This window comes from Mauremys mutica, chromosome 2 (assembly GCF_020497125.1).
Source record: "Mauremys mutica isolate MM-2020 ecotype Southern chromosome 2, ASM2049712v1, whole genome shotgun sequence".
In the NCBI taxonomy this organism is placed as follows: domain Eukaryota; kingdom Metazoa; phylum Chordata; order Testudines; family Geoemydidae; genus Mauremys; species Mauremys mutica.
The window spans coordinates 2,346,360-2,362,381 of record NC_059073.1 but is presented as its reverse complement, the minus strand read 5'-3'; the positions used below and the strand labels follow the sequence as shown (position 1 = coordinate 2,362,381).

The following is a 16,022-nucleotide window of genomic DNA, read 5'->3' as shown; positions in this document are numbered from 1 at the left end:
CTCCTAGTGGAAAAAGTTTTTCCTAATATCCAACCTAAACCTCCCGCACTGCAACTTGAGACCATTACTCCTTGTTTTGTCATCTGCTACCATTGAGAACAGTCTAGATCCATCCTCTTTGGAACCCCCTTTCAGGTAGTTGAAAGCAGCTATCAAATCCCCCCTCATTCTTCTCTTCTGCAGACTAAACAATCCCAGTTCCCTCAGCCTCTCCTCGTAGGTCACGTGCGCCAGCCCCCTAATCATTTTTGTTTCCCTCCGCTGGACTCTTTCCAATTTTTCCACATCCTTCTTGTAGTGTGGGGCCCAAAACTGGACACAGTACTCCAGATGAGGCCTCACCAATGTTGAATAGAGGAGAATGATCATGTCCCTCGATCTGCTGACAATACCCCTACTTATACAGCCTAAAATGCCGTTAGCTTTCTTGGCAACAAGGGCACACTGTTGACTCATATCCAGCTTCTCGTCCACTGTAACCCCTAGGTCCTTTTCTGCAGAACTGCTGCCCAGCCATTCGGTCCCTAGTCTGTAGCAGTGAATGGGATTCTTCCGTCCTAAGTGCAGGACTCTGCACTTGTCCTTATTGAACCTCAGAAGATTTCTTTTGGCCCAGTCCTCTAATTTGTCTAGGTCCCTCTGTATCCTATCCCTACCCTCCAGCGTAGCTACTACTCCTCCCAGTTTAGTGTCATCTGCAAACTTGCGGAGGGTGCAGTCCACGCCATCCTCCAGATCATTAATGAAGATATTGAACAAAATCGGCCCCAGGACCGACCCTTGGGGCACTCCGCTTGAAACCGGCTGCCAACTAGACATGGAGCCTTTGATCACTACCCATTGAGCCCGACGATCTAGCCAGCTTTCTATCCACCTTATAGTCCATTCATCCAGCCCATACTTCTTTAACTTGCCGGCAAGAATACCGTTGGAGACTGTATCAAAAGCTTTGCTAAAGTCAAGGAATAACACATCCACTGCTTTCCCTCTATCCACAGAGCCAGTTATCTCCTCATAGAAGGCCATTAGGTTAGTCATGAATCCATGCTGACTATTCCTGATCACTTTCCTCTCCTCAAAGTGTTTCAGAATTGATTCCTTGAGGACCTGCTCCATGATTTTTCCAGGGACTGAGGTGAGGCTGACTGGCCTGTAGTTCCCTGGATCCTCCTTCTTCCCTTTTTTAAAGATGGGCACTACATTAGCCTTTTTCCAGTCATCCGGGACCTCCCCCAATCGCCATGACTTTTCAAAGATAATGGCCAATGACTCTGCAATCACATCCGCCAACTCCTTTAGCACCCTCGGATGCAGCGCATACAGCCCCATGGACTTGTGATTGTCCAGGTTTTCTAAATAGTCCCGAATCACTTCTTTCTCCACAGAGGGCTGGTCGCCTTCTCCCCATACTGTGCTGCCCAGTGCAGCAGTCTGGGAGCTGACCTTGTTTGTGAAGACAGAGGCAAAAAAATCATTGAGTACATTAGCTTTTTCCACATCCTCTGTCACTAGGTTGCCTCCCTCATTCAGTAAGGAGCCCACACTTCCTTTGACTTTCTTCTTGTTGCTAACATACCTGAAGAAACCCTTCTTGTTACTATTAACATCTCTTGCTAGCTGCAACTCCAAGTGTGATTTGGCCTTCCTGATTTCACTCCTGCATGCCTGAGCAATATTTTTATACTCCTCCCTGGTCATTTGTCCAAGCTTCCACTTCTTGTAAGCTTCTTTTTTGTGTTGCCATATTTACTATTCTTTCTACACATCGGGATGTTTTTTTCCTGCAACCTCAATAAGGATTCTTTAAAATACAGCCAGCTCTCCTAGACTCCTTTCCCCTTCATGTGTATCCAATAAAGGATTTATTACTAGAACTGGTCTGATAACTGCTGAGCTGGAGGTGGGCAGGCGGGTTCATTGACATCTGGAGCAGAGATCCCCCATCATGCAGTGCTTCCCTGCTTTTCCGTGCAGTTTTTGCCTTGGAATCTCTGTTCTCCATTCTTTATGCTAATGGAGATGCTTCCTTGTCCCATCTTCGATGCAAATGAGCCTAGAGGAGTTTCCTTAATCCTGTCACCTTTGTCCCAGGGGTTTAGGTGTGTCTCTCACTGCCTTTTCATTGCTTTTTGTAAGTTTTTTCTTGTGATTGGTTTTGGTTCAAGCAGAGGCTGTGGGGGTGGGGGAGAGGTCTTTCATGGGTCAGACAGGCTGGGTATTGTGCCTGGGTTTCCCCAAGAACACAGAGCTGATAGGTAACAACAGTGAGGGTAATTAACCATGAGAACAATTTACCAAAGGCTGTGGGGAATTCTCCATCACCGGGAGTCTGTAAATCAAGACTGGATCTTTCTAGAAGAGCTGCTCTACCTCAGCCAGGAGTTATTTGGCTTGAAGCATGAATCCCTGGGTGAAGTTCTCTGGCCTTTATTAAGCTGAAGTTCAGCCTAGATGATCAGAATAGTTTTTTCTGCCCTCCCCCTCCCAAGTCTGTCTAGGACATATAACATTCTGAGCCACACTCATCCAGCCATTGACATCTGCACACCTGACAGTAAGAGGACATCCCCAGCATACACAAAACACAAGAGAGACACCCTGCACCCAGCACTAGATTAGGCAATCGTGATGCCTAGAAACACCACGACAGAGTTCCCTGTGGCTTCATCCCTGCAGCACTATAGCCCCACTCTCACAGTAATAAGGGTCCCCTCACCTTTCCCAGATTGGCAAGGGCTATACTCTGGGTCCCCAATCTCCTCTCCCTCCAGGAGCAGCAGATCTGAAACACTCCACCCCACCCTTTATAAGCAGCATGGGATCCCTCTCCCTTAGGAGAAAGGGAGGGCAGCCAAAACTCCCACAGTACTTACCTCAGCTACAGGGGTGTCTCTGTTTGGGTGGGTGGCCCAAGCCCTCTTTACTCTTCTCTTATTACAGAGAGTTCTCTGCTGGCCATTGACAAGGCCCCTGGAACAGTGGGGCTGGGAGTTACTGCTCCAGTGAGAATCATGGGCTAGTTCCACCCTCTCAGAATCAGGCTCCAGATGCTCTGCAGCACACATAGGCATGTCACTAGTTTAGTTGCCTTTCAGTTACATTTCAAAGCTTTTTGTCCCAACCCAAAGCACAAGCAAGACCACACACACATGCCAGCACTCTCTCTGACTCAAAGATACAGATATACAAGGCAGACAGCAAGACAACATTCCATACACCCACATACTAAGAGACAGCGATAATGCACACACACACCACTAGTCTATACTATGATTAGGATAGCTGTCCCATACCATAAAGATAAACAAGGAACTTAAACTTAGGATCTTCTAACCATCAGCAGAAATTGTGACCCAGACAGACAAAAATGTGTGCGAATTACACAGACTCCAACATCAAGTAAAGTCCTAATGTAACTCACAACATCAACAAACCACCACCTCCATACAGCTAGGCTAGAGCAGAGAAGGCAAAACAGGCCTGCAAAAAAAGGAAACCTGATTTCAACTTCAGGAGCACAGGAGGGAAAAAAAACACAACAGGGAAAATTCCTAAAGAGAATCTAAGCTAATGGGCAACTAACCAGTGAGGAAGGTAGGGAAAAAAGCTTCCAACAACCATAATCCAAGACACTGCCCTAAGGTCTGGTTTTATTCTTAAATAAAAGTTTCAGAAGAAGAGTAAATAAAGTGTGAAGGGTGGGTACTAACCTGAGCTTTCCCAGCTCCCATCAGATGGGAGAGAAGAGACCATACCTTTCTCTTTAGTAACCCTTCCTAGCTACTAGAACATACCCAAGTCCTTCTTGCCAGGTACTCCTACCCCCAGAGGCAGGATGTCTTGTTTCTAGCTTCCTGTAGGCTCCTAATCATGTGCCCTGGTGGCTATAGTTCCCAGTTTTAAAGGATCCAGGGGCTTGAACAGGTGCACAGGTATGTATGTGTGCACCCTTTCATCCAGTACAATTTCACAAAATAATTAATTTAAAAGAGAGATTGATAGTGTGTTTCACTGACATCCAGCTAATACCCAGACAAATTATACTTCTTTAACAAAAAGTCTAGACTGTTAAAAAAAAATCTAACTTTAGAAAGCCTGAAAATGAACAGCTAAGGAATCCTGCTTTATAATCCCTTATCACTCACCGTCACACCTTCCCAATTTACACCATCCTCCCAACCATAATTTTGAACAAATATATGCTAATATGTCAAAGTAACACATTAGTAGGTGACCATACAATCCCATTTCCTTGCCAAGAGATCAATTTCCAAGCCACTATAACACTGATATATGCTACCTCACATACTGCAAAAAAAGCTGTATATACGGTAATTACTACCCAGTGCACCTGACATCTGTTCACTGTCTCTCACTGTTTTACCATGCATGATCCCTACACATACCCAACTGGGAGGAGGAAGGTGTCAATGGGGATGAAGGTGATGGTTAATATTGGCTATTAGCTCCCTGCTCTTTGTTCCTTTCCTACAGCTCCCCTGCCCCTCATGGCTCGCCGGTCCCAGAGCTCCTCACAGGGGGACAACCCCCTGGACCCTAACTACCTGCCACCCCATTACAAGGAGTATTACCGGCTGGCTCTGGATGTGCTAGCTGAGGAGGGGCAAGAGAGTTATCATCGTTTTCTGGATGAAGAAGGAGCCCCTGACTTTCTCTGCAGCACAGAGGTAGAGCACATCACTCAGCATCTCCAGAAGCCCCAGTATGCCAACCAGGAGAGCAGCTGCATGGATGCCATGCATGGCAGTGACATAGATGGATCCTCTGGGACTTATTGGCCTATGAATTCTGACCTTGCTGTCCCTGAGCTTGATCTGGGCTGGCCAATGGTCTTTGGATTCAAGGGTACTGAGGTAACAACTCTGGTGCAGCCACCACCCCCAGACAATCCCAGCATCAAGGAAGAAGCCCGTAGGATGATCCGAGCTGCACAACAGGTAAGATCGAACAAAGGCCAGGAACCAACAGAGCTGAAGGAGATGGGGCAGGATGCAGCAGCTCTGCACTGATTCCCTCTTTGATTCCCTGTGCAAAATTACACTCAGGACCCCTTAGGCCATTCTGACAATTGAAACGGGCTTTACCAGACTGGAAACAGCGCCTGAGACTCCCCTCATACAGGGGCCTCCCTAGTTTGTGTAGAGCTGGTGTAAAGGCTCTGCATTGGCATTCCTTCCAGTCCCTGGCATGGGGAGGGAAAGGGAGAGTGTTGGATGCATGGCCAGCATTCACTATACTACAGTTATTCTCTGCTGCCAAGAGGCCATAGGAAACTGCATAAGTTAGAGCAGCCCTGAGGCTATGCTACACCAGAGGTTACACAGGACTCTGCATGGTCTCAGAATATGAGGAGCCAAAAGATGGCTTAAAGACACCTCCCCCATTGCCAACTTTAAAGTATATAGGCAATATCTACAGCAGGGGTAGGCAACCTATGGCACGCGTGCCGAAGGCGGCATGCGAGCTGATTTTCAGTGGCACTCACACTGCCCGGATCCTGGCCACTGGTCTGGGGGGCTCTGCATTTTAATTTAATTTTAAATGAAGCTTCTTAAACATTTTAAAAACCTTATTTACTTTACATACAACAATAGTTTAGTTATATATTATAGACTTACAGAAAGAGACCTTCTAAAAACGTTTAAATGTATTACTGGCACGCAAAACCTTAAATCAGAGTGAATAAATGAAGACTCGGCACCCCACTTCTGAAAGGTTGCTGATCCCTGATCTACAGAATGGGGGAATTGTATCTTAGAAAGCTGTAAATCCTGAAAATGATTTAGGGGATCACAATGGAGGCTACTGAACATGAGCTCTCACTGAGACACTGTAGATGTATAAAATGGAGAGAGTAAATGGGTGTAGGGAAGTGATACTGCATCCAGGTTTAGTGTTGACATTTTTAAAAAGGGTGTTGAAAAAGTGGAGAAGATATAAAGAAGAACCACAAAAATGATTCCAAGGCTGGAAAAAAAATGCTTTACAGTGAGACAAAGGACTCAATCTGTTCAGCTTATCAAAAAGATGTTTAAGAGGTGACTTGATTATGATGTAGAAGTATCTTAATGGGGAGAAAAAAACAGCTATTAAAGGTCGCTTTAATTTAGCAAATTGGCTGCAAGCTGAAGACAAATTAAAATTAGAAATAAGGCACACATTTTTAATAGTGATGGTGGTTAGCCATTGGAACAAGTTACCCAGGGAAGTGTTGGGTTCTTCATCTCTTCATGGTTTCAAATCAAGACAGGATGCTTTGCTGGAAGATATACTTATTCAAACCCAAATTATCATGGACAATAGGGGGTAATGGTGAAATTCTCAGGCCTGTGTTATGCAGGAAATCAGACTAGGGATATGTCTACACTACAAGTACTACACGCTATGCCGCTGTAGCATAGACACTTACTACAGTGATGTAAGGAGTTTTCCCATCGCAGTAGTAAACCCACCCACCCCCTCAGGAGGGAGTAGCTAGGGCAATGGACGACTTCTTCCATCGACCTAGCTGAATCTACAGTGGGGTTAGGTCAACCTAGCTGTCATGCAGGGCATGAATTTTTTTCATAGCCCTGAGTGATGTAGCTAGGTCGACCTAAATTTTAGGTGTAAATCAGACCTAGATGACCTAATGATTCCTTCCGGCCTTAAAGTGTAAGAATTCATACTCCAGGGACATGAAGTGAGTCCAGAAGGGGCAGGTGCCAGAGTAGGGCACAGGACAGATCCAACGGGGCAGGTGCTGTCAGGGTAGGGAGAAGAAATGCAGCAAGTACAACAGAGGCAGATGCTGGGGTGGGAGGGACTGTGCTGTAAGCAGCTGCAAGTGAATGCTCATATACAGGGATGATGCAGGCAGGCCTAAAATTGGACTGTCCTTATCTCACTCTCTCTCCCACAGGTGGTAGCTATAGTGATGGATGTTTTCACAGATGTGGATCTGCTGAGTGAGGTGCTGGATGCTGCTGCCCGCAGGGTCCCTGTGTATATCCTCCTGGATGAAATGAACTCTCAGCTCTTCCTAGACACAGCTGCTAAGTGCAAAGTCAACCTCAACTATGTGGAGGTGACCTGGGCGGCTTCATCGCTGGGACCCTATGGTCTGGTCCTGAGGAGCTGGGGGGGTGGAGCTACAAGGGGTGGAGCTACAAGGTTGATGGATTTAAGGGGCCAGAGGAGAACGAAGTTATCTCAGTAATGAGGGGGAAATAAAGGTGGGAGGCAGCCCGTGTAGTGTCATGATAAGACACTGTAGCAGCTGGACAGAAAGGCAAATAGAGAAGCTAGTGCTGATGTTATGGGAGAGATGGGTATGAAGAAGTGAGCTAATGGGGGGACGCAGGGAGGGCAAGAGCAGCTGCTGCCTTTGGAAGTCACTGCCTCATCTCTCTGCTGGTTTGCAGTTCCTGAGGGTTCGGACAGTTGCTGGCCCCACCTATTACTGCCGCACAGGGATGTCCTTCAAAGGGCATGTGAAAGAGAAGTTCCTGTTGGTGGACTGCATGGTGGTGCTGAGTGGCAACTACAGGTGAGGGGGTGTAGGGAGGGACTACAGATTGACATAGGCCTGTCTCCATTAGGAAGAGATGCTGGTGAGAGGGGGCACTCTAACGATGACAGTTACAACTAAACATCAGTGGCAAGGTTGTATCCCTTAAGCTCAACATTGGCACACAATGCACTATTATTCCAAGGGATAATATGTAATTCTGTAGCTAAGGAAACTACAGAATCTAAAGCCAAGCTTGTTTCATATCCAGGCCATAAAATATCTGTACAAAGGTTAGTAACTTTTACAACTAATTTAAACATTCAAAATCACTGCAGACACCAGCATTGCTAGGGACATTAGGTCCAAATACCACCTGGCTGAAGCCACAACATATCAGCCTGGACTGAGTCATGTCAGTGACTGTGTCCTGAGAAAACATAGTAGGTTTTTTAAATATTGTTTTATTTCAGCCCAGCATCAAACCAAAGTGTTGTCATAGAATAATTAAAGTTGCTAAAAAGATGGGTGGGTTATTAAAATCAGCATCTAGTTACAAGTATGGGAATGACTATTGCATAATGCTAATATATGGAAGTTACTACATCAATGCCTGTGTTATCCTTCTGAGCTTAGATAGGTCAATCTGATGAAAACAGCATACTAAGTGCTTTTGGTACTCAAGTGAGTGGCCCCACATTAAAAACCCAGATAAGGAAAATCATTACCTCTTCGAGGCAGGAAGCATGCTGTATGGATCTTGGTGGAGAGAGTGAGATAGTACTTGTGAGGAATGGGGTGTTCTTGCAGGGGAGTCCTTGTCTCAGTGGTGTACACGTGGGTACTTTATTTACAAATAAAAAGTATGTATTAAAATAATTTTAAAATATTTAATTTAAAAAAATTCAGCACAGAACAGTCATATTAGCATATTTTACCATAACCCTCATCCTCCTTTTTCCCATCTCCTCTTCTCTGTAGTTACCACTTGATATGTTAGAGCTCTTAGTTTAGAACCAAGTAACAGAGGGGTAGCCGTGTTAGTCTGGATCTGTAAAAAGCAACAAAGAGTCCTGTGGCACCTTATAGACTAACAGATGTATTGGATCCAATACATCTGTTAGTCTATAAGGTGCCACAGGACTCTTCGTTGCTTTTTTCAATTTAGAACGTGAGCCTATTAGTGCTGGAACTGATTGATGCCCAATAATCAATGTGTTAATCGGGGGAACTCTTGTGGGCAGAAGAAAGCTGCCAGAGTAGTACTTGGTGCTAGTAGAAGGCTAGACTCAGTGCATGGTGGATGTGAAGTGGTGCCACTGATTTAACACATCAGATACTAACCACATTTCATCTTTTCTGTATCTTGGTACAGTTTTATGTGGTCCTTTGAGAAGATTCATCGAAGCATCGCTCACATCTTCCAAGGGGAGCTGGTGTCCAGTTTTGATGAAGAATTCCGAATTCTCTTTGCACAGTCAGACCCTCTCATTCCTCCAGCCAATGTCTTGGTGAAGGCAGAGAACCCATTTACCATGGCCCCCTTTGGCAACAATATGCCCTTCTTTCCAAATAAACCACACCTGCTGTTCCAGAGGGATGACAATGTCTTTCCACCCTTCGTGGACAGAGTTGATCCAGACAGATACTTCTTGTCAGCCTTCAGACGGGACGAACTGATGCGCCATACTATGGAGGGGTCAGCAATGCGCATGTATTCTAAGAAGGCAGAAATGGAGAATTGTCAGATAGATCCTGTCAGAGGTTTATTCCGCTCGAAGCAGTTAGAGCTGGATTCCTTTAAGAGACACAGCTTTGCTGAAGGAACCTTTGAAAACTTTTCTTCTTCAAAGCAGTGTTCTAGGCAGATGTTCATGAATAATCTGGATGACTTTAAAATGCAGTCCAGTCACTTTCAAAAGGACCAGTTCTATCAATATCAATTTGAACATCCCCATGCTTCCAGCAGGCCTCAGGGGTTCTTTGAGCGAATCCGAGGTGGTAGGCCAGGATTCAATGAACTGGAGGACTATGCACAGGGCCCCAGATATCCTGAACTTGAATCCCACTTACCACAGGAGGGTTTCCCCTTAAGGCTAGATTATGAGCCTTCAAATTCTTCTAGGGAAGTGAGGCATGGTTCTGACCAGGTGAACCCTGCAGGGAATGGCCCACTAGGGCTGATGTCACTAAGGAGGCAAAACATAGGGCAGAAATTCATGTGCCAGACATCCCCCACACAGAAGCAAAGCCTGGAACAACGACTGTTTTTACAAGACCAGGACCCAGATCAGGACAAGAAGACCCAGGAAAATAGAACAGGTTTGCGTAACTGGAGGATTTCTTCATACCTGAGTGCATACCAGTCTGAACCAGGAGAGGAAGGCATCCCAATGCCCATGGAATCAGAGTCATATAATGATGTTTTGAGCCTTGGAGAGCCCCTCACAAAGTACCCCAGTGACCTGATCCCATCTTTCAAGTCTCCTATGTCATTTAATAATAAATCATTGGGAATTGAAAGCGCCAAAGAATCGACAGGTACTGAGAGAGCAGGCGAGGAGACCTCCCTTGTGAAACAGGATTCCTTTAGGTCCAGGATAAATCCTTTGATCCAGAGGAGCTCAAGGCTCAGGTCTTCTTTGATTTTTAATGCTGCCAATTTAGATCAGCAGAATATGACAATGGAGAAGGTTCAGATGATCCAAAAGGAGCAAATGTCCAGTGAGATTATAAAAGACAATGAAACTATAAAGGCAGCCACCTCTTCTAAAGTGGCAGAACTTTTAGAGAAGTACAAAACTGTGGGCAAAGACATAGAGAGCGCTACAGTTAGTCACACCAAAGCTGTTTCCAGTTTTCTACAGGAAGAATCTCAGAATGCAGAGAAAAAATGTACCAAATCCGTGCAATACAAGATCCTGGAGAGTAGGGTGCTAGACTCAAAAGAATCCTTCAGTAGTTATAAGATGCACATGGAGTCTGAGAAACAGTTTGGTATGTCTTCCTCAGCCACCCAGCTCCTTGACACACTGAGTAAAGATCCTATAACAAATATTAGCAGCAAAATGGAAAAACTATCTTCTCGGTTCTATTCCACAGACAGCAATCCTGCTCTTCCAACGAAGGAGAACCTGGTATTGGTAGGAGACACTCAGAAGCTTGCTCTGCCAGAGAAGAGGGAGAAACTGACATTCAAAAGAGACACACAGGAACTAGTTGACACAAAATTCAAGAAACCGCAGGCTAGGGTAAGCACCACATCAATTCCTGAAAGTTTATCCAAGAACCAAGGGTCTGACAGCTCTCTCCATAAATCCGAGGAAGAGGGTGCCAAACAGGAACCGAGTCCATTGGAATTTTTTAGGAAAGGGTCGCTAAGGTTGAAACAGTTGCTGAATCCAAAGGGTGATAAGAAATCAGAGGAAGAAACCAATCTTGAGAGTGGAAAGTTTGACAAGCAGACCATGAGCCTTAAACGATCTTCCAAGGGGGATTATCAGGAAGTGATGGAGGAAGAGAAATCCCCAAGGATCACAACAGCACCTGCTCTCAAAAGCAACCAGCCATCTCAGACCAGGTTTGCTTCTTCCACGGCAAACATCCTATACAGCAGTAACCTCCGTGATGACACAAAAGTGATTCTGGAGCAAATTTCTGCCAACAGTCAGAAGAACAGAGCTGAGCTGGCCAAGCAATTACCATCCACAAGTAATCCTGATCTTACCAAGTCTACCAGCAGCTTGGAATATAAAGGTGAGAAGGAGAAAACCTGCAACATTAGCAGGTCAGAAAGTTTTGGGAGCCATAAGAAGAATCTTCAGAGGCAACCATCAGAGGATAGAGATACCCTTCTGAAAAAGATGGAGAATATGCGAAAGGAGAAGCGGGTGTATAGTAGGTTTGAGGTCTTCTGCAAGAAGGATGAACAACCAATTCAGAATGATGAGGAATATGACACAGACAAGAAAATGGGGAAATTCATGCCCAAACTCCTGGGGACCTTCAAAACCAAAAAGTGACCTTAGAAATGCTGCCTAAATCCCAATTCCAGTGGTGGAATTACTGTCTGTCAATGGAGAAAGGGGAGGTTATGCTTCAGTGATGGACACTAGTAACATACTGAATACTCCTTCATGTTGTTGAGTGGGCAGTTGTGCAACACTGGCCTCCTACAGCATGATTTCCTCATACAGTTAAATGGTGATAGGCAATTTTACTGCAATAGGATCCAAATTATAAAAAAAATTAAATCAACAGATTGTTTAAAACAAAAATAAAGTGGAGTCTATTTATCATCTGCACAGGGAAGCTCCTCAGCAGACAGAACAAGCTTGCTATTATTCGGGGAGGGGTGAAACTATAATGCAAAGCTCTGCCCTGAGCCAGGGAAGTCCGTAATTCTCATTTACAAGAACTATGCTGATTTTTGGATATTTCTCAGGTTGTGGTCCATTTTTTCCTCATATGTGGTACCAGGAGGATCGTTGACAGTTCCCAGGAGCAAGATCTTGCAGTAAATTCTTTGCCCTTACCTGTAGTTATGACCCTGTCCATTGGCACATGTCCAGCTTTTATACTTAGCATTGTATAACCTTATGGGTGTTTTTAAATATAGTTAGAAATATTATTGCTTTAAAGGGAGAGGCATGAGCAGGCAGCTGGAAGGCAGCAGCAGAGGGAATTTGCATGCCATGCTGGGATAAAGAGATGTCTCTAGTTTAAATTAGCCAACCTAGTAGTGCACTGAATCAAGCCTGTACAATGCAGCCTTCATCAAGCAGAATCTTGAGGGTATACCGCCAAGAAGAGGTGTTTTCTCTCAGGGAGGGATTTGTAGCAGAGGATAAGCCATTTCAAGTATTAGCAGGTTCCCTCATTGTGATGACAGGAGAGGGAGGAGGGGTTTAGACAAAAGGAGGAAAGAACTGAGCTTTACTGTAACTTATCCTTTCTTAAAGCTCAGCAATGTTTTTTTCTTACATAGATTTCTTTCAGGTTTTTGGTACCAGGCCTGGCCCAGACCAGCCTGTATGGTTCATGCTGTGGTATTGGATTGTCTGGCAGGACAGTGAGTGGAGGGTGGGTGTCAAAAAGAAAGAAGAGGGTTGTACATAAGGTTTGCTGCCTTGGGTCTGCTGTTCTTCAGCCTGGGACTCTCTCTCTTAGGCAACACAGCAGCAGTGGCAATGGGTCTCAATGCTGGAAATTATATATGACCTTATATTTTTATCTGTGTGCCCAGAGGTACAAATAAACACATTTGGTAAATTAAACAATAAATGCATAAAAAGTCACAGCAAGCTCAAGTTCTCAGCTAGCAAGGCAGCATAGGAGAATATCTTATGGGCTGTGGGATGGGAGAAATAACTCTTTTGAAAATAGGCAACAAGACTTTTGAGAATCAGTTCTGGCCACCTTCCCTTACTCCACATGACTGCCAGAAACTCAGTTCCCCATTACAACTGTGGCTCCCTCCCAGCCTCAGAGGTTGGGCGTTTACCTGCCGTCTAGGCCATTATGTGACAACTGTAACTGTGGAAAGAGGCCCATACCTCTTATTGGAAGTGGCTGCCTTACTCCTTTGGACTGTTTCTAACAAGGGGAGTCAAAAGATATAAGGGCTGAGGCCTAACTCATGCATGTCAGCTGCTCCTTAGTTCCTGCAACAACAAGCAAGGTGGAAAGTCAAGCAAAAACAAAAAAGGAATGCAGCAGAGAACTGCGTTTTAGAACTCTATTAGAGCCACATCTACAAGACAGTTATCAAATGATCCTAAAGGACTGGGCAGAACATTTCTTCCTCTCCTGTGTCTTACACTGAAGAGTCTTTTCCATCCCTATCTGAAGAATCTCTCCCAACTTCCCAGCCCAACTCATGTTTCACCTGGTGCATATGTTGTGGGTAGGAAGTAAGTGCCCTTACTTTGAACTATCCTTCTGAGTTTTCCTGCCAACTCCAGTGAGATTGAGAAACAGCTGATGCTCCTTCCATGATCACTAGGACTGCAGGTTTGTCACAGCAGGAAAAAAAAGTCACATATTTTGCTTTTCCCATTTGTCCATGACTTTTTTTCTGTGTCCACAACTCATACTGAAGCGGCAGCTCATGCAATTCCTGTCCCATGGGTCTGGGTTTGGCTCCCTGCTCTGAATGATCTGGGTTACAAATCTGCTCAAATTTGACCTGCCAGACTGGGTGGGAGAAGGGTGAGGGAGAAAACTTCAGTGAATGACATTGTGCCCGGGTGGACTAGGCCACAGAACCGCTCAGGTTTGGCCTGCCTGACACTCTATCATGACAGAGCAGTCAGGCCAAACCTAAGCAGTGCTGCGAACCAATGTGCCTGGTTGCAATGCCAGGAGCAGGGCAATGGGCCAGAACCATGGGACACAGGAGCTGCTGCTGTAGGGTGAGCGCGGGGTGCCAGGTCCAATCCTGTGGGACAAAGGAGCCATATGTGGGGTGACTGTGGGGTGGGCTCTCTCCACAGTGGCTCCCCACCAGCTTAGCTTCCCCTCTGCACTCAGCCAGGATTAGGGCTGCAGTGCTCGGGTGGAGGGTACTGCTGCATGTGGGTTGGTGCCTCCTTGGTGAGGCAAGGAGGAGGGCATTTTTTTAAATAAATTTTTTTTAAATAAAGCTGCAGCCCTAATGAACAAACCAGGGCAGGAGCTGCAAGCTCAGCAACCCTGCTACCGGTATGTGGATGACAGATAGGGGAAGGGCCAGCAGTCGACAGCAGTTTTATTTGTGCCTTAAAGAATTAAAGTTTTCAAGATGCCTAGCTGTCATGCTAACAGCACTATATAAATTAATTAAATTTTCAGTGACAAATGGTGGTTATTTTGTTGGTTGCTGGAAGCAATGTCAAATGAAGCCCTGTGTGGCTGGATTTCCCAATTTTAAGAATGGACTGTTCAGGAAACTTCACAAGTGATGATTGAAATCTCCAGTGATCAAGAGTATATATTATTTCTAATCTGAACAGTTCAATTAGACATAAATATATTAGCAAAAGAAATGAGCAGAGAAGTGGGGAGGAGCTGGCCAAAACCACAATAAGGGCAGTTTTAAATTTACTCCATGTTGCAAATAATACTAGGAGGAAGATGGCACAAGAGTTCATACAGTAGAACCGACGTCTTGCTCCTGTACAGAGCTCCATCTCTTTTCTTATTCAGTTTCTTGCTACTGTTATATATTAAGAGGATGCTATCTAAGCAGTTCTGTATATTGTGGTGCATAAAATAAACAAATTAATTTACTAAAACACTGTGTTGGAGTCAGATTTCACACACAGAATTGGTTAATGAAGTACATGATGGTGAGCTGAAAGCTGTAGGTGAGATGAGGTAGGCAAAGATGTCAAAGCCAGGCAGGCAGTGAGCCAGAGGGTCACAGATTACCTGACCTGTAAATATTTTCCATTTGTACTTTCTTTCCCCAAATAAAAAGAGATTGTTAAAAAGAAAAGAGCCTCAGTGAAGTGTGGCTAATACCAAGAGAAAAAAATAAAAACAGCAAGACACATTCTACACCAGGGATCTCAATCTCAAATCTCCACAAGGGCCACATGAGGACTAGTACATTGGCCCGAGGGCCGCATCACTGAGACCTTTTCATACAATGATACAAAAGTATAGTCAAAAATGAAAAAAAATGAAGAGTAATATAGTATGCTATTAAAAGTCAATATATTAACTTTTTAAAAACTGTAATGCAAAAAGTCAGTGCTAATTTTGACAGTCATTTCATTTTTGGCCACTTAGCTGGCAGCATTTTGGATCAACCAGAGTATCAATATTAGGTTTGATATCCTGAGACAAAACCACTCTCAGTGTTGCTTGCAAATGTTCATCAGTGAGCCTTGACCTTAACACAGATTTGTTAATCTTCATGGAAGAGAAAAACTGTTCACATATATATGTATTTCCAAACAGTGCCATTACCATTGAGGAAGCAGAGAATAACATGGGAAATCTTTCTTGTGAAAGAAACTGGTAGAATTCTGGAATTCCAACATTTGTATACTTCTGCTTCAAAATGGTATCACACTGAAGCTCCACTAACTCCATCTGCATTTCCTCTGCAACACTGTCAATGTCCACAGCAAATGATGTGGAAAAAAGTTGAAAATGTGGTTCTGTTACCTGGGGTTCTGTCATAGAATCATAGAATCTCAGGGTTGGAAGGGACCTCAGGAGGTCATCTAGTCCAACCCCCTGCTCAAAGCAGGACCAAACCCAACTAAATCATCCCAGCCAGGGCTTTGTCAAGCCTGACCTTAAAAACCTCTAAGGAAGGAGATTCCACTACCTCCCTAGGTAACCCATTCCAGTTCTTCACCACCCTACTAGTGAAAAAGTTTTTCCTAATGTCCAACCTAAACCTCCCCCTCTGCAACTTGAGACCATTACTCCTTGTTCTGTCATCTTCTACCACTGAGAACAGTCTAGATCCATCCTCTTTGGAACCCCCTTTCAGGTAGTTGAAAGCAGCTATCAAATC

At 44.7% G+C, this 16,022-nt stretch overlaps 1 protein-coding gene across 2 annotated transcripts in view; it reads left to right on the top strand.

Moving 5' to 3' along the window:
• The window catches only part of FAM83H (family with sequence similarity 83 member H), a 51,310-nt gene extending 36,531 nt beyond the window's left edge, over positions 1 to 14,779 (top strand). For both annotated transcript variants that reach the window (XM_045007404.1, XM_045007405.1), the window contains exons 2-5: positions 4,495 to 4,958; positions 6,923 to 7,087; positions 7,425 to 7,549; positions 8,886 to 14,779. In XM_045007404.1, the coding sequence (XP_044863339.1) occupies positions 4,509 to 4,958; positions 6,923 to 7,087; positions 7,425 to 7,549; positions 8,886 to 11,532 (3,387 nt within the window). In that variant the 5' untranslated portion in view covers positions 4,495 to 4,508 and the 3' untranslated portion in view covers positions 11,533 to 14,779. The remainder of the gene's footprint in view (positions 1 to 4,494; positions 4,959 to 6,922; positions 7,088 to 7,424; positions 7,550 to 8,885) is intronic.
• Positions 14,780 to 16,022: the final 1,243 nt, after the last annotated feature.